Source organism: Uloborus diversus, chromosome 2, assembly GCF_026930045.1.
Source record: "Uloborus diversus isolate 005 chromosome 2, Udiv.v.3.1, whole genome shotgun sequence".
Classification (NCBI taxonomy): domain Eukaryota; kingdom Metazoa; phylum Arthropoda; class Arachnida; order Araneae; family Uloboridae; genus Uloborus; species Uloborus diversus.
In genome coordinates this window covers 156,383,330-156,406,354 of record NC_072732.1, presented here as the reverse complement: position 1 = coordinate 156,406,354, position 23,025 = coordinate 156,383,330, and the positions used below count along the sequence as shown (strand labels likewise).

Sequence of the window (23,025 nt, the reverse complement as noted above, 5' to 3'; positions counted from 1 at the left end):
TTTTTAGAATTTTGATGCTTTCATTTTGATTAAAGCAATCTTTTTGCATTTGATATGAGAATCGAATTTTCCTAATTTTTGATGCTTATTATGCTTTTTTAGGAGGCAAATAAATGAAATTGCTTCTTATTCCTATAAAAATCACAAAGTTAAAATTTTCAAGCGAAATTCTGCATCTTTTGTGAGGATCAAAAATTTAAAATCTAAATTGCTGGTTTAATTTGATTTTTGCTTCAATTGCGTCGATTGTTATAAATAATATGTTTATTGTAGAGCTCTAAAGTGCAATTCTAAAATAATTTATTTTAATTCTTTTATGTGCCGTTCTTTTTACTTTTAACACATTCACTTTGAAAATCGCAATCTCTTTGCATCTGCCATAGGAATAAGATTTTTCGCAATTATGGTGTTTAGTATGCCTTGTAAAGAGGCAAGAGTAGTAAGTTCATTTATATTTTTATTGAAATCATTAAATTTAAAAGTTTTAAATCAAGGTCACACTCTTTAAGAGTGTTGAATGTCAGAAAGTTAAGTAGGGAATAGCTGGCTGTCTCTGAAATTGGATTTTGTTTCAACTATTTTAAGTGTTTTAATACATACGTAATATCTGTAGTTCGCAGGGTTTCTAATTTTTTTGTTTAAGAAAAATTGGACTTTTTTTTTTTGATTTGTTAGAATATTTAAAATAAATTTTTTATGTATATATTAATTACTTAACATTTATCAATAGATGAAAGAGTAACTTAATAGCCTAACATTGGTACCACTATTTCCTAGAATTGTAATTTTCATACTTTTTAGAAGAAAAATTCTTAAAATTTGGTACTTTTCTATGTTTATCAGCAAAGAATCACACAAAAGTTTTGAAATGGTCTAGAAAATTTTGATCTACTTTGAAAATTAAAAAAAAATATATGCATTTTTTTCAAAAGAATCCCTAGTATTTAAATTAAATGTTCTGTGTTTCAAACTCGTATGAGTAACCTTATGTTAAAATCAGACACAAGCTTCACCGAAAATTGTTTGTTGTGTTTGAAGTTTGTCCTTTTGTATACTGTAAATATTTCAACTATTTTGATAGTTGGAAGTTATTTTGGCCTCAACTGCCTTGCCAACTGGCCTTAGTTCTTATTGTTACGAACAATAAGAACCAATGTTTGTTTTATTTTTAAAGATTCTCTTTTTTTTTTTCAATCAGGAAATTGTTAGTATGTGTTTTTTTTTTTTTTTTTTTTTTGAAAAAATATTAATTTTTAATCTATTTCACTTATTTTTTATTTATTTTCAAAATAAAACATGTTTCAATGGTCATCCCTCCCCCCCCCCCTGACGGCTGATTTAATCAGTGAAGAAAAAGGGCTATTTCATTCTGCTAATTTATAATTTCTAACTGCATTTAGTTGAGTCATTGTAATTTTAATTTACAGTTGTAAAAATAATTGCTTCTTGATTGACAAAATCATTGTTTTGTGTGTCCGGGATTCTTGATGGTTATTATTAACAATCAGTTATTGTTATCTATATTTGTCTCAACGTGATCACATTAAGCAGCGCTTACTGTAACCCCTTTTTCCTTTTTTTTTTCCCCTGTAGCAGTAGCTGCTTTTATAATAATGCTGTAAATGCTACAGTTTCAATTGCATCTTGTGCGTCAAGTAAGGGTCATCTCTTGTAGTAGTTCAGCAGCATTTAGCAAGCATTAACTCTTAAGGTTTTCATTTTATACAGCATGATTCTGTAAGAAAGCCATTGGATATTGTTTGTGTGTGTTAGACCTTGTATTTGTTTAAAAACTTTAAATGTATATATATATATATATATATATATATATATATATATATACTAGCAATACCCGCACAGCGATGCCCGTTGAAAAATTGACGCCCCCTCCCTCTCTGATGTGAAATGATCGTTTTTCTTTGTATAAAATGCGTACACACCTTTTCAAAAAAAAAAAATCTAAGTTTCTTTGTAATTTAAAACTTTTTGTCAAATCATTAAATTAGATTTACAGTTGCTTTAAAACTCTATTTAGCGAGTAAAGCGGTTTTTACTGCAATTTAAAATATTTCGCCAAATAAACAAAAAAAAGACATCAAATAATATCGTTCAAATTAAAAAATAATTCCGCAGCTCTATTGTTTATCGCCAAACTTGCCCAGCAACCACGCTATCATAATCCATCCATCTAAAGAAAAGCAAAAAAACATCCCGTGGAACATTCAAAATCATCGTCAGAAAAAAGGAAGAAAATGTCGTACATTTCACTCGGATAAAAAGAAATCAAAAGTTTCTTTTCTTTCAAAACAAATCGCCAAAACAATGAATTACATTGCCGGTTGCCTTAAAACAATAATCCTAGACTGAACTGCTCAGCGCCTAACGTGCCAAGCGACCAAGCTACCGGAACCCAGCCTTTTTGCAAGTGAAGCGGATGTTTTTTCTTTGGCAATAATAAATGTTTCGCCAAACAAACAAAAAGGTATAAAATCACATTAACAGTAGCTTTCAAATCTTCATATATTACAGGGTTCGTACGGGTCATGGAAATCCTGGAAAGTCATGGAAAAAAAATAAGCGAATTTCAGACCTGGAAAAGTCATGGAAAATTGAAATTTCCAATGAAAGTCATGGAAATTTATTTCAAGGCATGGAAAAATGTCCTGGATAGAGATGAAATAACATTAACTAATAGAGCATTACAAATATTGAGTGATAGCACATAAGAGCTATTAAAAGTGGAAAATTGAACGATTCCAAAATCAAATCTGAATTTTGAAAAATCATTGCATCCACTTCTGTTGCAGCCGCTTGCCTTTTTTGCGATGTGAATTTACTGCTTGGACACCTCTTATATTTTGAATTTACTGTTATTTTCAACACTTCTTATGTTTTATATTCTGTAGTAGCGAGCTTGCACGTTCTTGGTTTTGTCACGCCCACTCGAAAAGGCAATTCAATTGCATCCGAGTTCGATTCCAGCACTCGTAAGAAATTTGTTATTAAATTTATCAGAGTTTATTTTAATCTGTTGAAGGTTTTAGAAAGTAAAGATCTTTAGTTAGGTGATAGAATACAGAAAAGGGGAATTTTAAAATTCTAAAACAGTAATGTCCAACATACAGCCCACAAAACTAATTCATGCGACCCACTGCTACGTTCAATGTCAAGAATCAAACATGTTCTGAAATTTCTGAATCTATTAATTTATATGCATTTTAAAAATGTGAAAATAAGTAAACAAAACAAGTACTTTTGAATCAGAAGATTGATTCATTACTAAACGGTTTTTTCAAAAAATATCTGGTTTAGAAACATAAATAACTAAACTATGTGGCTTTACTTTAAAGAACCAAAATACTATCAAGTTATGTGAATGATTAAATGCGCTGTTGACACTGAAAGGCAACTTTTGAAGCAAATTTATTAAAACTTAGTGATGACTCATTCAACCTTTGTCCCATTCATTATCTTTCTGCTTGTTTATAAAAATAATTAGACATTTAAGCATCATAATTTTAGTTCCACTGCGTTATTACTTTACTTAAATTTAAATGATGAAGACAAATAAGAATAGTTTAGTTTTTTAAGTATACACTTATATTTTTTTCATTACGAGTAAGTGCTTCAATGAGGCTGCGGCATTTATGTAGACGTTTTGCTAAAACTCATTTCCAAAAATTAGCAAGTTTGAGATTAAATAGTGTTATTCTCTTCGTAAACAAGGTCATGAAAATTTTTATTGAAATCATGAAAAAGTCTTGGAAAAGTCATTGAATTTTTTCATCCAAATAGAGTATGAACCCTGATATTTAGGAGCTGCGTTGCCCGGCTTTGCCCGGTTTACCTTGAGAACAAAAATTGTGTCAAGTGACATATATTCAACAATTAATTAAAAGAATAACTTAATAATTTAAAGAATAACTTAAATAAAAGAAAAAAAAAACACCATGCAAAATTTCCCTTCCAAACAATGACAACAGATATTAAAATACTTTTAAGAAATTAAAATGCAAAAGATGGATTTTAAAAGCATAATCATGGAAACATGAAATGAAATAAATTTTAGGAAATCTGATGCAAAATAAACAATGGATTCAAAAAGCGTAACCATGGAAACGCGAAAATAAAATTATTGACAACCTGAATCAAAATGACATATTTCGAAATTGATTTAAAAACGCTTGTAACTTTTTTTCCTTTGAAGATCAAAGCTAATTTTTTCGACCAGAGGTTGAGAGAGATCTGGAGTAAAAAATCTCGCTTTTTCCAATGCTGTCAAAAAGAAAACTCTGGGACAATTTCTTCACTTTTTATTGATAGATTTAATGAAGAAAGTATTGCCTAAATTTCAGCTAAGCGTAAAAAAGTTCGAGCTAAAAACGCAAATTGCTCCCGCCGTAATTAAGTTAGAGCATTGAAATAAATTGTTTAGAACGCAGAAAATTCTTCCCTTTTTAACGATATATAATATTAATATGTGCAAGTAATTTTTCACCCCTTTAATAGCCAATAATAGGCAATTTACGTGAAATTCACCTAAATTTGAATAAAAAAACTATTTATCGGATTTTTTCGAATTACAGCCTATGTTACTCAGTAAGAAAGCACCTTTCATGTAGTGAAAGAATTTTTCCAATAGGTGCTGTGGTTCTGGAGATTACCTCGAACATATAAACACACAAAAATCCGCCCTCTCTCTTTATAATATTAGTAAAGATATATATATAAATATACAGTAAACTCCCGATTATCCGCGGAATAGGGTGGCATGGTAGCCGCGGATAACCGAAAGCCGCGGATAATCCGAATAATAGTTAAAATACGGTGCTACTGTATACAATAGCTAAAAAATATGAATAACACTTACACATAAATTTGAATTTTTACTAAAAACATTGCTACATTGCATCTACTATCATTGAATGTAAAAAATATACATATGTAAAAGCTAAAAGCGAACAAAAACACAATCATAAGTTTAAAAAACATTTAATGACCGTTAAAAAAATTAGTGAAAAGACCCGCGGATAATCCGAGCTGCGGATAAACCGACCGCCGATAATCGGGAGTTTACTGTATATATATATATATATATATATATATATATATATATATATATATATATATATATATATATATATATATATACTAGAAGAGACCCGACAGACGTTGTTCTGTTCAAACTCTGTAAATTGAAAAGTTGAAAAATTTCAATAAACTATCAAGTGTTTGAACTTCATTGTTGACAAAAAAAGAGTGAAAAGAAAATGTTTCAAGCTGCTTGGTGTCAGAATGCGTATATTTATTACAACTTGAGTTATCTAATGCCCACTGAGCAGCTGCTATTTTTTCTCGTATATTTGAAAGATCTTTATAGAATTTATGATTTGTTTCTTCAGCCATACTCAAAAAATAAAAATCGTCGTCAGATATTAAGTGTAAAAACTAACTACTCATCTAAAACAAACGGCAAATCCCGCTGCAACGTCTTCCACATGAAAAAGAATAAAACAATCTAAAGGATATTTTGGTCGCCTTATCTGAAGAAAGATATTTTTGTATTGGAAAGGGTTCAAAGAAGGGTAACTAAATTAGTAAGGGGACTCTCAGATTTAGATTATGATACCAGACTTAATAGGCTTAACATGTATAGCCTGGAGCAAAGGAGAGTCAGAGGGGACATGATTCAGTTATTTAAATTTATCAAAATGAAAGATGTAAATGGATTAAATTTTTGCGGGGAAAGCAGGACAAGGGGTCATTGTTTTAAGCTATTTAAATCTCAGGCTAACTTGGAAATCAGGAAAAACTACTACTTTAGCAGGGTCGTGGGCACTTGGAATAGCTTACCGGAAGAGGTGGTAATGAGCAAGGGAGTGGATAGCTTTAAGAGGGCCATTGATCTTCATTGGGGACTAATTAATTGACTAGGACCAGCCTAGCTGGGCCCAGTGCCTGTTGCTGGTCGTCACATTTGTATTTGTATTTGTATTTATAAAAAATTATAAAGATAAAAACAGTTTCCTGAATAAGTGAAAACCACTCACCCCCTTTCCTCCTATAAAAAACGAATATTCTTCAACACATGACTAAACTCTTTAAAAACGAAAAACAATTCTTTGCAGTTTAAAATATTTTGCGAAATGAACAAAAAATACAATAAATTACATTAACAATAGCTTTAAAATGCAAACAAATAATCCCACAACTCTATTGTTTATGGCCAAAGTCGCAAGGCACCACGTTACTGTAATCCAGCCGATCAGTGAGCGAAGCAAACTCAGACCGATTAGTGGTCCGATCTTTTGAATGAAAACTTTTAAATCCCGCTCTCTCGCTGAGCATTCTCACTTGCTATCTTTGGGGATATTTCAATAATTGGGAATCGGGCAACCTCTCTTCATTGGCGTTAAATTTTTGGCTCAAGCGCCTGCGCAAGAGGTATTTTTCGTTGCAAAGCTAAACAAAGAAAACGGAAATCACGGGAACTAAAATCGTTGCTTTCAAGAAATGAAGGTTTCACTCTATCTCTCTGCGTTTTATCTATTCTTCATTGACACATCACTGTAGGAAATTTCATTAGAAAAAGCTGAGCTGATTTTCTTATTGTCCTTTGGCAACAGGTTAAATATTTATTTCAGTTCTCACTCAACAATAGGTTAACCCTCTCGGCACCCTGAGCCTCATATGAGGCCCCTACTTCTTACCTCATTTTTCGGGCAAGTAAATACGTAATTCTTTTTTTTTTCGTCAATGACTTCACTTATTCATATAGATCACATATGAGGCTCCTAAATGGTTTCAGAAATCGTTCTTAGATGGCAGCATGGAGTTTTATTCCTCATAGTATGGTTTCAAGCTCTGCTGTCGATGAAGATCAACTAAATCAGGATATTAGCTGCTGTGCAACAATTTCAATGGTAAGTAAATATTTTTTTTTGTTTTAAAACCTTCCAATATTATGAGCATACCATTTAATTAGTTCTAAACCAAGTATTTTCTGTTAAAATGGAGTAAATGTAACGAGTCTCATATGAGGCTTAACGTTACTTACAGTTGCATTTGTGTGACTCACATAGCAACAGTTCTACGCTAGCCTTAGAAGAATAACATGTGTTATAGACGAGTATTATTGTGTTAAATTGGTCATACTTTGAGATTGTGAATCAAAATTTATGAAAAACTTAGTTTTTAAATGCATAAAAAAATTAATTTTATGTGTTTTTATAGACAAATGGATGAAGATGCTAATGCTGTACCTGGTACATCCAAGGACACTAATCAAAGAATCACACCAGTAAGAAATAGGTAAATGTTGAACCAGATTGTTATTATTAGAATTTTTGATAGACGCATTACATATAACATAACTGTTAGTTTCGCTTTTTGATCACATTTACTTTATAATTAATTCTTCAAATTTTCAGTAATTCAGCCTTCATTTCAGTATTTTTTGTCAAACAACTAAGATTTGAAAAAATTAAATAAAAATCAATTGAAAAATTAGGTTCAGAATTCTAGCTTTTTGGTCATTTTGGCAGTTTTGTAATATGTGTTTCTATGAATTTTCTAAACAAGGTTCCCTATCTCTTTCAGAAAAAAGGCCGCTACACAAGAAGAAATAAATTAAATACTCTTCGGAAGTGACTCTGAAGATGATTTACTATCGCATTCAGAAGATGAACTTTGGTTACCAGAAACCCAAAAGGTTTCAGAAGCATCAGAGAAGGTTACAGATGAGAGTAAAGAAGAAGACACTGATGATGAAATAAGAAGAACAACTACTCCATCTGTAAAACTAGCAATGCCAAACCAAAGTCGCAAAGTTTTGTGGTTTGCCAAGAAAGATAATGCTTTGAAGGAGAAAATTCCTGACCTTACATGGAATCAAAAATCCAACATCTCGGGAGAAATGCCTATTGATTATTTCTCTAAAATGTTACCAGATGACTTTTTACAGTTTATAGTTGAAGAATTAAATTTGTATGCTACCAGAAAAGGAAAGGAAAATTTTTACCTTACTGTTCCAGAGTTGAAGGTATTTTTGGATATTATTTTTGTTATGACTTACCTTCGCTATTCCCGATTGCAACAGTATTGGACACCAAAGCATGGCACTCGCCTTAGTATTGTAGCTGATCATATGACAAAAAATCGATTTGCTGAAATACAAAAATATTTGCACTTTGTCTCAGATGATGTGTCTAACACAAACAATGACAAACTTCATAAAATCAGGCCAGTACTGAATCACTTTTCCAAAGTATTCATAGAAGCTTATGAGCCAGAGGAACATCTATCTCTTGATGAAATGATTATTCCTTTCAAGGGAAGGGCAAAAATAAAACAGTATATAAGAGGCAAACCACACGCTTGGGGTATAAAGACTTGGGTTATCGCTGGAATTTCTGGATATGTTTACGTTTTGAAATTTATGAGGGAGCAAAACAAGAAAAAGAGAATGGTTATGTGAGTGAATTTGGGCCAATTGGAGGTATGGTGCTAAGGCTTTGTCAAAACATCCAGGGCAAAAAGCACAAATTATTCTTTGACAACCTGTTCACAACAATCCCACTCTTACTAAAACTCTACGAGTGGGACATATTTGCTACTAGAACGATACGAAAAAATCGTTTACAAGAAGCCTCAAAGAAACTAAAACCAATCAAAATTTTAAAACAGAAGCCTAGAGGTTCATTCTCAGTTACCACAAGCAGTGATAACATAACAATCACAAGATGGTTTGACAATTCTGCTGTCCATGTTGCATCATCATTTTCAGGTGCAATTCCTGTTGGAACTGCAAAACGGTGGAGTCGTAAAGAAAAATCCATTATTGAAATTCCTAGACCCCTGCCTCAATAGAAATATATAACAAAAATATGGGAGGCGTTTATCTAATGGATTCTTTACTCGGCCTATATCCGCATACTCTGCGTCACAAAAGGTGGTATTTTCGAATATTTCACCACCTTTTGAATGTTGCAGTTGCAAAATCCTGGATTCTGTGGAAAATGGATCCTGAGAATGAAAAACTTGATTTCCTCGAATTCAAATCCTCTGTTTCTATCTCAATGATTTATCAAGGCTCCTCAAATATGAACAAAAAGAGAGGTAGACCATCTTTTGGAGAGCCAGCAGTGAAGAAAAGAGTGAAAGTACAAGCAGCAGTCGAGCTGAGAAAGGATGGTAGCAACCATTACCCTGCAAAAACAGATAAAAAGTATGCAGCCAAATGCCACTTGCATGGCTGTTTGAAAAAAACTAGATATAATTGTGAAAAATGTAAAGAGCCTCTATGCCCTGAATACATTGCAGCATTTCATTCCAGATAAAAAAAAATTTTGTTTAATTTTGTTCGATTTCTTTCTCTTTTTACTTATAATTTTATTTAAGAATAAAAGAATTTTTTGAAACACAAAATATAGACTTTATTTCGAGGATGCAATCAAATTGCATCAGAGTACACATACAACCCTTGAGTAAGTAAAGCCTCATATGAGGCTCGTAAAAATAACTAGGAAGGAGTGCAGGTAAGAAAAAAAAAATTTCAAATTAAATATAGAGACATTTTGTATGTGTTGAGAAGAAGAAATATTTTTTTTTTCCACTTTTATTATATTCTGGTGCTGAGAGGGTTAATAATAATGTACATATTGATGCTTGTGTTTTATCTTTGCAGAGGAACTTTGATTGCTAATGAAATCAACAGCACTACTTTGTATCAAGAATGTGCTTCTATATTAGAAGAAATGAAAGTAATTATTAATTCTTCAAAAAAAAAAGTTTATATGCATCAGAAACTGTCAATAACTATATAAGAAACCTCTTATAGGTTCTTTCGGATGCTGCAACATTGTATGAGAAAGGTGGTTTCCATGAAAATGCAGCTATTTTATACATTAAACTTAAAAAATGGTTGGTATAAATCTTGTAAAATTGTTTTCTTCATAAGTTATTTGCTTTTCTTGTTTATTTGATATATGTTTATATTTATAGGCAAAAGGTGAAAGAGCTTCTGCCTAATATTTCATCACCAAAAGTTCTTTCTTCATATGCCAAAGCTCAAGAAGCTGATCGTAACTACAAAGAAGCTGCTTATGGTTATGAAACTGCCAAAGATTTTTCCAATGCCATCAGGTATCTATTTTTCTGATTTATGATTACTGTGCTAGCTGTTTAAAAGCTTTAAAAGATTAATATATTTCCTTTGCATAAAATAAATTCTTATATTTTGAACAAGCACGTTGTTTGTATGACATTGGCTTCACTTGATCATGCATCAAAATTTTAAAGAAATAATAAAACTGACAGCACAATAGGGAAGTTGCAACCTATTAAATGTTCATGTTTTGGCTATTGGATATTGTTAATTGACCCTCAAAACTAAAAAATTCACCATCGCCGAATTTTAAAACACCGTGGTTGATTTTTAATGAATTTTTAAAAATCCACGCGCAAAAGTGCGCGCTTCTGAAACGTCACGAGCCTACGTCACAGGGCGCGAATGGGCAGCCTTTCGCCGAAGATCCCTTGTTTTCGCTAGGAACATTTTGAGCGCGCTGATGTTTTTATTTTTTAAAAATTCAATAATCCTTTTGAACATACTATGGAGGCCGGATTCGTTAAAGCACAATCTAAATAATCTTCCTCAAGTAACACCAATGAGATATTCAAATATTTTCGAGAGGATGAGAGGTTTAATGTTCCAGAAACGCGAGGAGTTAAATGCGAGGAGAAAGCCTTTTACGTTTCGTCTTTGAAGTCGAATGCGTTACCTTCGCTTCTCTCCTATTGAAAGAGGGGATGACGTCACTTCCTATGCCATTTGACGTCACCAGAGCTTGAACTTTAAAAATTTATTTAAAAAAAAACTACTTATTGTATCGCAAAAATTTTTTCACCTATGATGTTCATACATGTTACTCTATCATATAAAAATAAAATTGAAAAATCGAAAACTTCCCTATTATAGCAAATAATCTCTTTTTCTTGTAAGACTTGTGCTGTTACATGACTTCTCCTTCTTAAATATTTACAAACGATGAATTCTATTTGGTTACATATTATTAGAAACATATATGATGCAAATGCAGTTAGTAAAAGTCTTGTCTCCATGATTTCATGTTGTATCAAAAAAGTTGAATGTTCTTAAGCTTTCAAAGTTCAAAGAAACAACTGTACTTGATGGGAAAAAATAGAATTCTGCTTAGAAATTGAAAGCAATTTGGAGATAGCAAACGAGCATTATTATGGCAGCATATAAAATTTGTTTTTTGTAACATTTCTTTCAAATTTGAAATTTAGATGAAAAGCTGATTAATGTACTTTTAGCATTTATGTTTGAAATTTTTACTTAGAAGTATTCTGAGGTTTCTTTTCTTCTTCCTTTTTCATATTATTTTTACTCAACCAGTGTTTAAGTAAGTGGTTGCTTTATGATTGTTTTTTCATAAATTATTAACAAAAGACTAGAAAATGAGCTGATGTGTGCATCACATGACTTCCTTTTACTCCAGTTTAATGTCATTTCCTCATTACTGGCAATTTTAATGTGATTCAGAGGCGTAGCTAGACCCGACTTTCGGGGGGGGGGGGGTTTCTTCTTTTCTATATATATATGTGTGTGTGTGTGTGTGTGTATATGTATATATATATATGTGTGTGTAAATATTTTTAGTATTAAAAAAAGAGGGAGGTGAATCTTACATACTTTGGAATGGGGTGCCCCAATTCCGATACTTGTGTCAAACAAAACAAAAGTAAAGAATTTATTTTTTTAATGTTGTGGAAAATTTAACTTTTTTCTTTTCCCTCCATTTAATTTAAAGTGAAATTTTCTCGCAACGTCTTGTCAAAACCAGTCTATCCAAATCAGGGGGAAATCAAATATCTGATGAGCGTGTTCCGTTCATTTCAGTGTGACTGTTTAATTTAGAGGCTAACACACATCTACAAAAGCTGGCATCCCTTGAAAGCTAATAGATACTTATATTTCCGCCTGTAAACTGGATGCTTGACTTTCAATCTCATCGATGGTCAGACCATAAAGACTATTTTTACTAACTTGGTTTGCACCAGAAGTATGAAACAAAATAAAAAAAGACTTCTTGAATTATAACCCGCAAAAAATGAAATTGCTTTTCATATCGTTATATTTATATGTTGCTTTTTATGTATTTACATTTATGCTAATTCTTAAGCATTTAATAAAATTTGAGTAAAAAAGTTAGGGAAGAAATATTGGCGGTAGAAAGTTATTCGCTCAACATCATACCATCAGTTCTCCTTTCAAGTCTTTATTTTTAATTTTATTAGCTGCTTTAGAATTTACATAAATATCTTTTTGACAGAGCAACAGCAATTTCGAGTATTATAAACAGAAGTCTTTTTTATTTTCTACTTTTTAATCCGAATCAAGCTAGTAGAAATAATCTAGATTCATTTCGTTTTTAAACATTTTATTCATGTAATGCCATGCAGTTTTTCTTTTGAATTAAAATAAAATTACCTTCAGAAGGGTCCGATGGGACTAATGCTGCTTTGCAGACTGTACTTCGTTTTCTTCACACGACGTTAACTTTCTCTTTTTAGAGCAATCCTTTTCGTCATTTTAATTTTTTTCTTTGGATTGAAAAAAGCTTGTTATCGGTTTTTCTCGCTTCATTATGCAACAACTTTCTCTTAGAATGTACTATTTTAAACAAACTGTACATTTCTAAAAGAAAACGCAGTAAATACTGGCTGAAAAATCAATGTGATTGCAATGGATACTCTGGTTAGCAAAGGTCGTTTTGACTATGACCTATGACACACACGAGACCAGACCAACAAAAACCTCTATCGTCTCGAATTCCAGTTATGCTATCATTTTTGGATTCGAAGCCCAATGATCTTTAAAGCAACAAACAAAAACATTTTCTTCAACTCAGAAACAGTGGAATTGTCTTCAAGAGCTGAGGAGGCAGTGGAAAAAAGGGAGAACTGTGTTCCTCGAATAGGCTTTCCAGGAAGATTAACCAAAGGGCAGTCGTTTTGCGCACTTTCTTGGAAGAAGAGTAAAGGGGTGAAATTCACAGGTTTGACATGTAAAATGAACATTTCAAGTTCATGGTTAAAGGTCATTCAAGTTAAAAGCCATTTCGCTCTGTTATCTGGATTAGTACTGTTCTTTGGTTGCTCTCTTTCTTAAAATTGTGATTCCTTAGAAAACCGAAATGATTGGAGTGAAAAGAAAGTTTTTTTTTTCAAGTGTTGAAAAAAGGAAAATCGTAGAATACTGGCCAAGTTAGATTTGCAGCAATTGCTAACCTCAAGATCCTTCAATATAATGAATCAAAAAAAAAAAACAAATCAGGGACCAAAAAGCAGTAAAAGACTTTTTCTTGAAAAAAATATGCTTAAAGTTTCTTTTACTGTCAAAATGATTTCTTAAACTCGCCATAAAGCACTTAATAATGTAATAATAGAATAAATACCAAACAAAACTAATAAAGATGAATTTTAATCAAGAGCCCATATTGTCTTTAGTATCGATTTCAAATTTTCACCATCATATTTCAAATTTCTATAAAAGGTTTCTTAAAGCCCAAGTATCTCAAAACCTCTTTATCTCGATTTTTTTCTTTAATGTGAAATTCAAAATATAGATTCGACTGTATGCAATATTCCCACTGCGCGGCTCGTTCAGTTAAACATGTTTAACAATTTGCAGAATCTATGACAAAGAAAGACTGCATATACGTTGATTTAACAAATCAATATCATTTCTAAAGCAAAGTGTCAAATTTTGCTCAATTATCAAAAAATTGTCGTAGCAGAGGGAGGCGTCTTTATGCTTGAGGATTACACATGGAGCAGATTTTCAATGGCATTGGGGGGGGGGGGGAGCAAAGTGAATTTTTGACTTTTGTTACTCAGAAAAAAGTCGTTTTGATTATTTTTCTTTTTCTTCTTTTTTTTCTTTTCTCTTCTTTTTCTCTTTTTTTTTTTTTTTTTTTGAGACTGACGTTTTGGGGGGGTTTTGTCCGCAAAACCCCCCCTTAGCTACGCCCCTGATGTGATTCAATAGTTTACTCTTTAAATATCACCAACAGTGGCAAAATTGAAACAGATTATAAAAATTTAAAAAAACTTGCCAAATTTGTCGCCAAGTTGGTGACAAAACTTGACAACCAAAAGACTAGTGATATATCGCCAAGTGTCCGCCAAATTATAACACCACTTGAGTTTACATCGAAATTAACAATGATTTACCCCCAAAAAGGGGCAAAAGACCCCTTTAAAAACACCCGAATGCAACCAAAAGGGGAGGTGCACAACTAGACCCTACTAGGAATCTACGTACCCAATTTCAACTTTCTAGGACTTACCGTTCTTGAGTTATGCAACATACGTACGTACATACGCACATACATACGTACATACAGACTTCACGAGAAAATTCATTGTAATTAAGTCGGGAATCGTCATTATGGATATTTCGTGTGTCTATACGTTCTTAGGCCATGTGTGATCAAGTTGAAAAAAACCTCAATATTCATTCGGGGATGAGTAAAATGGAAATTAAGGTCAATATTTGAGTGAAAAATTTTTCGCGAATATAATACTTCCTTTTTTTGTAAAAGGAAGTAAAAATGAAAATGCTATTTCATGTTATATGAAAAAATACAATTGGTGCTTTTCCTGACAATTAGTATTTTATTTACACTGTTTTTAAATTTTATTCATACTATTTTATGATCTTAAGCTTATGTTATTTTTAGTTATCTGTTATTCACAGTAATTATTGAACATGATTTCTATGTGTTTTAAAGATACACTAATTGTTGGCTATAAATACATGCATAGCTCTACTCAAGAAAGATGCATATTCATTGTAAATGTTCATTGATTTTTCGTAATTTATTTTTAGAATCTATTTAGATCACTTAAAAGATCCTGATTCTGCTGTAAAAATTGTTAAGGAATCCAATTCTCTAGAAGGAGCAAAATTAGTTGCAAGGTAATATTTTTAATGTATGATTGCCGATACAAGTGCAGATTTATTTCTATTTCATGTCATTTTCGTGGTTTTTTGGTATCTTTATTATATATATGTATTTTGTTTTCAGATTCTTCCAGCGTTATAATGATAATCCATCAGCAGTCAAATTTCTTGTGCTGTCAGGCTGCAAAAAGGAAGCTTTTTCACTTGCCCAAAAAACAAATAATATCAATGTGTATGCAGATACAATTGAGGAAAATGGTGAGCCTGATGATTATATAGACATAGCAGCTTATTATGAAGAAAAGCAACAACTCCTTTTAGCCGGAAAATACTATATTCTAGCTGAACGTTACAAAAAAGTAAGATTTTTCAAAAGGTAGAAATAATTTCCACATCCATGATTGAATTTATGTAAATTATTAGCCTTTTTTGATAGATTTTAGTAGATATCTTCAGCTGTTATGAACTTAACACCATCTCTCCAGCAATAAAAAGTCAATATGAAACACACAGATACGTAATTATAAATAATATGAATTAAAAAATCGAAGCACTTTACTTATTCGTTGTTTCATCTATGTTGTTACGCAGACACTTTATTGTATATCAGTGACTCTATGCATAAGATTAAAACTATAAATAAGAGATAAGAATGACAAAGCAAAAAACAATAGAAATCTATGGCCAAGTTAAAGCTCACATTTTATGGCTTTTCCCTTTTTTTTTTGCAGATCGATTCTTAATTTTAATGCTGATAATGAAATAGGATTATAGTTTGTTTATACTTAATTTTCCTTGCTGTAATTTGAAATTTGATGCCTTGTGAGGACCATTTTAGCAACTCCACTGTTTAAAATTGGTAGTCTTGGCACTAAGGTGGCAGTAAGATTGATAAGAAAAGAAAGAAATGCTCTGCTGTGTGATATTTAGTGGTTGAATTTGGTGTGTTATTGGCAGAATTTAATTTCCTTGATACGTACCGAAGTAAAAACAGTTAACAAATATTTTTTTTTCCCCTAAAATAAATGTCATCAATGACATGATGACTAGATGGGGGGAAATTTGAAATATGGTTACATTTAAAATCTCACCCAATTCTTTGGAGCCTTTTGGCTAAAATGCCTTTTGAATGCTCAAGCATGCCAGAGGAGTATTTAAAAAATGGCTGTAGACTGCTTCAAAAATGTAACTGGCTGCCAAAAACGTGCTATAATTATTGTTAGTTGTCTTTATAAGCCTTACTATTGGAAGGAATGGTGAAGAGATCAAGGACATTTCTAGTTTAATTTTTTTTAAACTTAATTTTATTTACTTACTTTTTATTACTAGGGGTGGACTGGCTGTGTGGGCATTTGGGCAAATGCCAGAAGGGCCGGTTCCTCCGAGGGCCACCGAAAAGATCAGGTTGCAAATGAGAAATTTTTGCGCCATGGCCCCACAGAGGGATACCGATAGCTCGGGAAAAGGTTTTAGAGCATTGTGGTATGACGAAAGACTCTTCATGAGGATTGGGATCGACTCAAGGCCATGTCAGTCTTATCGGAAACACAGGGCCGCCGAGGGCCAAGGCGGGCTCTTTGTCAGTTTAGTCACTGATGGGCCCCGCTCCCGCAAAAAACTTATCAAACTTGAACTCAGGGCCTGATTACTGAATAAGTCAACTAGACCGTGTCCTAGGCCCTCCTTTTTAGGGGCCCCCAAATGGCTGATGTTTTTAAAAACAATAGCTAAAACTGTTTTCGCCAATGGCTAAAATTAAAAGGGTTGACTACACAGGGGCCCCGAAAACGCATATGGCCTCGGGCCCCCTGGTATCTTAAGCGGGCTCTGCTTGTACTACTCTAAATTTGATCCGACCCTTTCTATGGCCGGATCCCTAGTTTAGGACTAGGCTGACATGGCCTCTCATCAGTCTTGCGCAAAAAAAGGGCCCGGTTTAGAGTTAAGTTTCACTAAAGGAAAGTTTCCTGAAGGAAAAATTCTGTGACCGGAGTCTCCTTATAACACATCTTCATACATATATGTGTGTGTGTGTATTTGTATGCACAGAGAGAGAAAGAGAGAGAGTTTTTTTTTTTTTTTTTCAAGAGTGTTTTGATCCTCTATCGTTCCCTTTACTGCTATTTATATTGCATCTGTGTGTGGCCTCCAGTGCTTCGCTTCAGGGCTGTTCCACAGCCGCTTTTCATGAATAGTCATTTGTACAATCGAGCACTTAAAAACTTTCTCTTTTAGTAATGGTGTTAATCGAAGAGATGCTCCGGAGAAAACGGTAAATAAGAAACAACAAGAATGGAGTGGGGTGGGGTGATCCTGTCGTCTCGTAACTTACATTTTCAACTTCACGTTCACTTGAATCATAAAAGCAATAAAAATCGCTTTATTCCAATTCCCTCCCATTCACCTGAAGCACAAGATAGCTTACTTTTATTAGTCTGTTTTTCCTTAGAAAGACTCATTTTAAAGTAACCTGTACTTGTATCTTATCTAAGAATCTCCCTCTCTCAGTGGGGGAAGTACACACGAATACAAAACAGCGGAAATGCTAAAATATCCTTTTTCTACAATTAACCGTCATAAAGCTGTCAACGTCTTTCCCTCTCAGAGCTTGTGTACCCCACCAGCCTAGGGGGTGGAGGGGAAATCGTTACACTGTTCCAATGGAATTGGAGCCATATATGCCCTCATCTAAAGCCCTCAACAACTGCCGATAAATTTGGCGAAGTCTTCTTTGAATGTTGTGAATCATTCTGTGAAGAATATCTTCTTTAGCTCACAACACTAACTTTGTTCCGCTAGTTTTGACTTTTTTTTATTTGATTCCTAGGATATTTTTAATTTATCATGTTACGGTTTTAAATCAATTTTAAGATATGCTATAAAAAAAAATATTAAGAGCTGTATTTAGAAAGAGAGCTGAAGACTGATGCTAAAGACATTAGCAGAACAGGTAAGGCACTTGTTTTTACAATTTTAACGATGTATTACAAATTTGTTGAATATTACAATTTTTCTCATTCTTGAAGAAAAATAAAGCAGATTCAATTTGTAGGTCCGAAGGCTGCCGAATTTTTCTTTAGAAAATATTAGGGTTTTTGAGAAATAAAGTGAGCAAAATCAAATGAGAATTTTTCGACTTAGTTTCAAAATATTGTTGCCTCCTATACAATATTTTAAATATGCTTAAAACATCAAAGTCAAGCAATGTGTTAAAAATCTGCTATTTTTTAAAGACTATTTTTCAGTTTACTTTCTCCTTGCGTTTTGCTTCTGGTTCTTATTTTGTTTCCAAAAACGTAGCATACAAATCAGCAATGTTGAAAAAAAGATAAATAGTAAAAAAAAAACTTCTCTCTTTATTACACTAAAACAGAAGTCAATATTTTTTTTTTTTTTTCAAGGAAGGACTGGTAACAAGTAAGTATTTTTAAATTTCAAAACGTCACACCTCAATTAAATTGCAAAACAAAAAAAAACCTTGAAATAAAAAAAAAAATTTTTTTTCAATTCTAAAGACAATTTTAAAACCTTGGTCCGCACTAAAATATAGAAATAAAACAAGCATATGCCTTCTTGATTGCCCCCCTCCCCCAACACTCAAAATTTAGGTTTATTTTAATATCTTTATGTTTTTGTGTTAATTCTAAAGCAACCAATAAAATTAAAATTAAAAATTTGAGAGAAGAAACAGGTGGTATACAGTTCTGTACGAATAACTTTTACTATACTACCCTATATTTCTTCCCCTCACAGTTTTTAGTTTAAAGTGTATTGGCTGCATAAATTAACTTTAATAATTTGAGTGTTGCAATCAAGAAACCATATACTTCTTTTGTTTTAGTGCGAACCAAGCTTTTAGAAATAGTCATTAGAATTTAAAATGTTTTTTACATTTTATTACAGCTATCAAACTTGATTTTTGATTTGGTACCTTTGATGTACATCCACATATATATAATAGCCGATGATCGAGTAACACGCGTGTTTCAACAATGAAACTCGTGCCACGGCATGATAATTTGATAATTTGTTTTGGTAATGTTTAACATGCAGGGAAAGGCTTTATCGTGACAAGACTGAACTCGGTCCGGTCACTTAACTGTTTTACTGGTAAAACTGTCATTTCAGGGGAATGAAAAAACGAAAAAGCCGTCAACTATGAACGCCATCTACTCTCTCTACATCATCTACTAACGCCATCTATGATCCATCTACTACTACTATGAACGCTATCTACTACTACTCCAGTGGATAAACCAGTGGAGTTTAGGTTTTATCCACTGGAGTTAAGGTCAAAATTTCAACTGTCAAAGAATATCAAAAACAGGCAATTGCTTCGTTCAAATGTAGAAGCAGTTTTTACCCATCATACCTTGACGGGCGATTTTCTAGTCTTTTATTAAATGAAAATAACCTGGAAAGAAGAGCAATTTTTAAAGTAAAAAAAAAAAGTTTAATAGCAAGAGTTTTGATATTAAGCGCATTATTAAAGGTTTTCCAGATGCATACTATAGTAAAATAATGGAAAAAAGAATGTTATTAAACCAAGGGCGCCCCGATGAGAGGTCACGGATGGTCGCTGTGACCTCCCGAAAAAATAATTTTTCAACAAATTTTGTTCGAGGATTCGTAAAATTTCGACCTATAATTGCAAAATTGCAATTTTAAAATGTCCGAATGTCCCTTTTCATTAGATGTACGCACTTGGTGCATACCTGTATTTTATCAATCGGCATCAATTAGAAATTCCATTTGGCAAATTCAGAATTTTCCCTGTCCCAAAAATAAGTTCGGAACACCCCTGCATAAACAATTGGTTTTACTTGTCAAATAGCACCATTTCAAACTCTGTCATCTCGTATCTAGCATTTTATTTAATTTTATTCTTATAAAAAAATATATACAAGAAAAAACAAACAAAACTACTAATAGTTGAAACAAATTGAGCAATTTGTAATAAAAAATATAATAGATTAAACAATATTAGCGAAGCACAAAATTTGAAGACCGAAAAGACTTGCAGGCACAGCATATATCAGGGAAAGAACGTCACATGGGTAACTGGTATGTTTTATTACTAGGATAACTTGAAACTTAAAATCTCGAAAAATTCTTAAGTAATGGTCCTCAGTAATACTTACTAGTAATACCTCTCAGCCAAACTTAGAGCAATGAGCAATGACCCATTTTGTATTTTGCAGTGACAACTTCTTTCTTTTAACGGAGTGTTGTATATAATTTCAAATTGCATCACTGTCTTCTTCACGTGAAAACGCTTCAAAACTGAATAAAATGCAAACTTTAATTGTTGTAAACCATTCCTTGAACATTCATGTAAAATAATTACAATGTTTACCTTTTTTTTTTTTTTTGAATTAAGCTTATTATAAGCTTACTCTTTTGTTCTGAAAAAGCCGCTTGTAGTCCTGATATACTGAATATAAAAAGCTTTTTTCTCATTATTATAAAAAGCAGGAATTCTGATAAAGAGCTGAAGGCTTACAAAAAAAATCTATCTATTTAAGTTTCTAATTAAAAGTCGAAGTCATTTTATATTCGACGTTCAACAAATTCCTTACAGATCAGCAGAAGTTATTGATATATTTTCTTAATGCTATTTAAAGCATGTCATTTGCTGAGTTACTCGAATTTGAGACTGTTGTAGCATAAATTGAAGAAAGAAGTTTAATCTTCAGTTTGTTTTATTTTACTTCCGTTGAAAAATAGTTTATTTTAGTAAAATATGTGATGCAAAAATTTTCTTTGAAAATGTTGCACACTGATTGGAGTTACGGTTTGTACATCGTGAGCATGTATATTGTAAACTTCTGCTTTTGCCACTAGTTCATTGCAAATTAGAACTTAAAAAGCATGCTAATTCAACTTTTTTTTTTCATGTTATATCAATTTATTTTGGATACATAAGTAATAATACCATGTATATCGGACCCTTTTCCAGGGTTGTGCGCAGAGCGTAAGTAATATGGGACATCATTGTGCCTTGGCCGGTCATTTAGGGGGTTTGCATTGAAAGTCAAATGGTCAAAAAGTCTTAACAGAGGCGGACTTGATATATTAAATGAGAAGGAAGGAAAAAATTATAATTTTATAATCTTTGATACCTATACCTTTAACATTTTTTTCTTCATTTTGTTCAAAACGCTTTTTTGATCATTTGTTTTAAATTTAGTTGCTAACTTTAAAATAGTTCAAAAAAAAAAAAAAAAAGAGGGAGAGAAAATATTGCTTTTCTTGAAATATGTTTTCCCTCTCATGTTTAATCATTTGAAAGGGACATAACATCCAGTGGCGTAGCTAGACCCGACCTTCGGGGGGGGGGTTACTTCTTATATATATATATATATACATATATATATATATATATATATATATATATATATATATATATATATAATCGCTTGGAATTTTTTCCTTTTCTTCTTTTTTTTTCTTTCTCTTCTCTCTTCTTTTTCTCTTTTTTTTTTTTGAGACTAACTTTTCGGGAGGGGTTTTGTCCCCAAAACCCCCCCCCCCCCTTAGCTACGCCCCTGATAACATCGAATGATGTAATTTTCTTTTGATCAGGCATTTAATGTTAGCATATAATGATACAGTAGAAGACCGTTACATATATATATATATAACGCCGAACTGTATAACGCAATTCTCTATAAACCGCACTACTTTTCAGTAGTAAACAATAGGTTTTGAAGTTTAAAAAATCCCTCTGTTTTGCTTTGCAAACTTAAGAATTGTTAGGCAAATTAAATTTTGAAAGTTTTTCATCTTTCCATCTTATTTCAAAGCTTTTAAATTAAAAATTAGTACTCATAGTAAACAGAAAATACCAGATGGCTCTTGAAAATGCAGCTGTTATGCAAATCATGAAGCTAACAGAAGTGCAGGATTTTGATTGTGAAACATATTTATTTGTGAATAACTTATTTTAATATTGGTGCTTTAATACTCATTGCAGATAAAACTCATTCTGAAGTGCTAATATATAGATATATTCTGAATATTAGTTTCAAAATTTGTGAAATGATCTATATAACACAAAAACCTGTATAACACAAAAGCTCTGGTCCCAAGGTGTGCATTATAACGTCTTCTACTGTATAATTAATAAAAGTTTGAAACTTGTAATCGCAAAACTACAAAATTAGTATTGCAATGCGTATTTACGGTGTTTACTCGCATAAGAATGCACGTTTTTCAGATTCCTTGTAGTACCCCCCCCCCCCCCCCAAGGCCGATTGATTTGACAGTTGCCAGGGTCGAATTTCCTTCCCAGTCCGCCCCTGTTTATTACCATTTTGAAAGCATTCTTGTGATTGGAATTAAAAGCTTCCTTCACTATTTAGGATGGATGTTAATCAAAATGTTTTGAACCACACATTAAAAAGGTATCTGGATATGAGTTGGAAATTTTTCTTTAATGTACTACAACCTGTCACCCATAAACAACTTCACTAAAATTTTGACTCCTGTTGTATTCCACTAAATTGTTTTAACTAGTTGAATTAATATTTCTATGAATAATCGGCTTTATTTTTAAAGTCTACGTAAGTATTTATTTTCTGGTGTATTTTTTTGGATTCTAAAATATTTCTAAAAATTTCATGACAATGAAAAATGTTCAGTCATGTGATATTTTGTTCAGTGTGATAGTTTGAAATATTGTGACTTATGTTGTGCTAAAAACTTTTTAGATTAAGTTATTTCTTAGTAATACAGATTTTGAAATGTATTTTCTGATTTTAAAGTACATTCTTCAATAGATGTTCTAAACTATTTTAGGCTGTTAAGCTTGCACTACAAGTGTCTGGTCAAGAAGAAGACAGTGCAATTAGACTTGCAATCAATGCTGCTAGCAAAGCTCAGAATCAGCAGCTAAACCAAGAAGTTATCAGATATATTGTTGGTGATGCTGATGGAGAAGTAAAGGTTAGAAACTTAAATATTATTTTTGTCTTTAGGTTTTGCAGCGAAATAGCTTAATATTTTGAACTAATACTATTAGGGTACCTTTA

The 23,025-nt window shown here is 32.3% G+C and overlaps 1 protein-coding gene across 1 annotated transcript in view; it reads left to right on the top strand.

Moving 5' to 3' along the window:
- Positions 1–23,025, top strand: part of LOC129216610 (WD repeat-containing protein 19-like) — a 50,801-nt gene that overhangs the window by 7,086 nt on the left and 20,690 nt on the right. The window contains exons 5-10 of the mRNA XM_054850827.1: positions 9,686–9,761; positions 9,839–9,921; positions 10,003–10,143; positions 14,918–15,007; positions 15,117–15,351; positions 22,793–22,939. Of these exons, the coding sequence (XP_054706802.1) occupies positions 9,686–9,761; positions 9,839–9,921; positions 10,003–10,143; positions 14,918–15,007; positions 15,117–15,351; positions 22,793–22,939 (772 nt within the window). The remainder of the gene's footprint in view (positions 1–9,685; positions 9,762–9,838; positions 9,922–10,002; positions 10,144–14,917; positions 15,008–15,116; positions 15,352–22,792; positions 22,940–23,025) is intronic.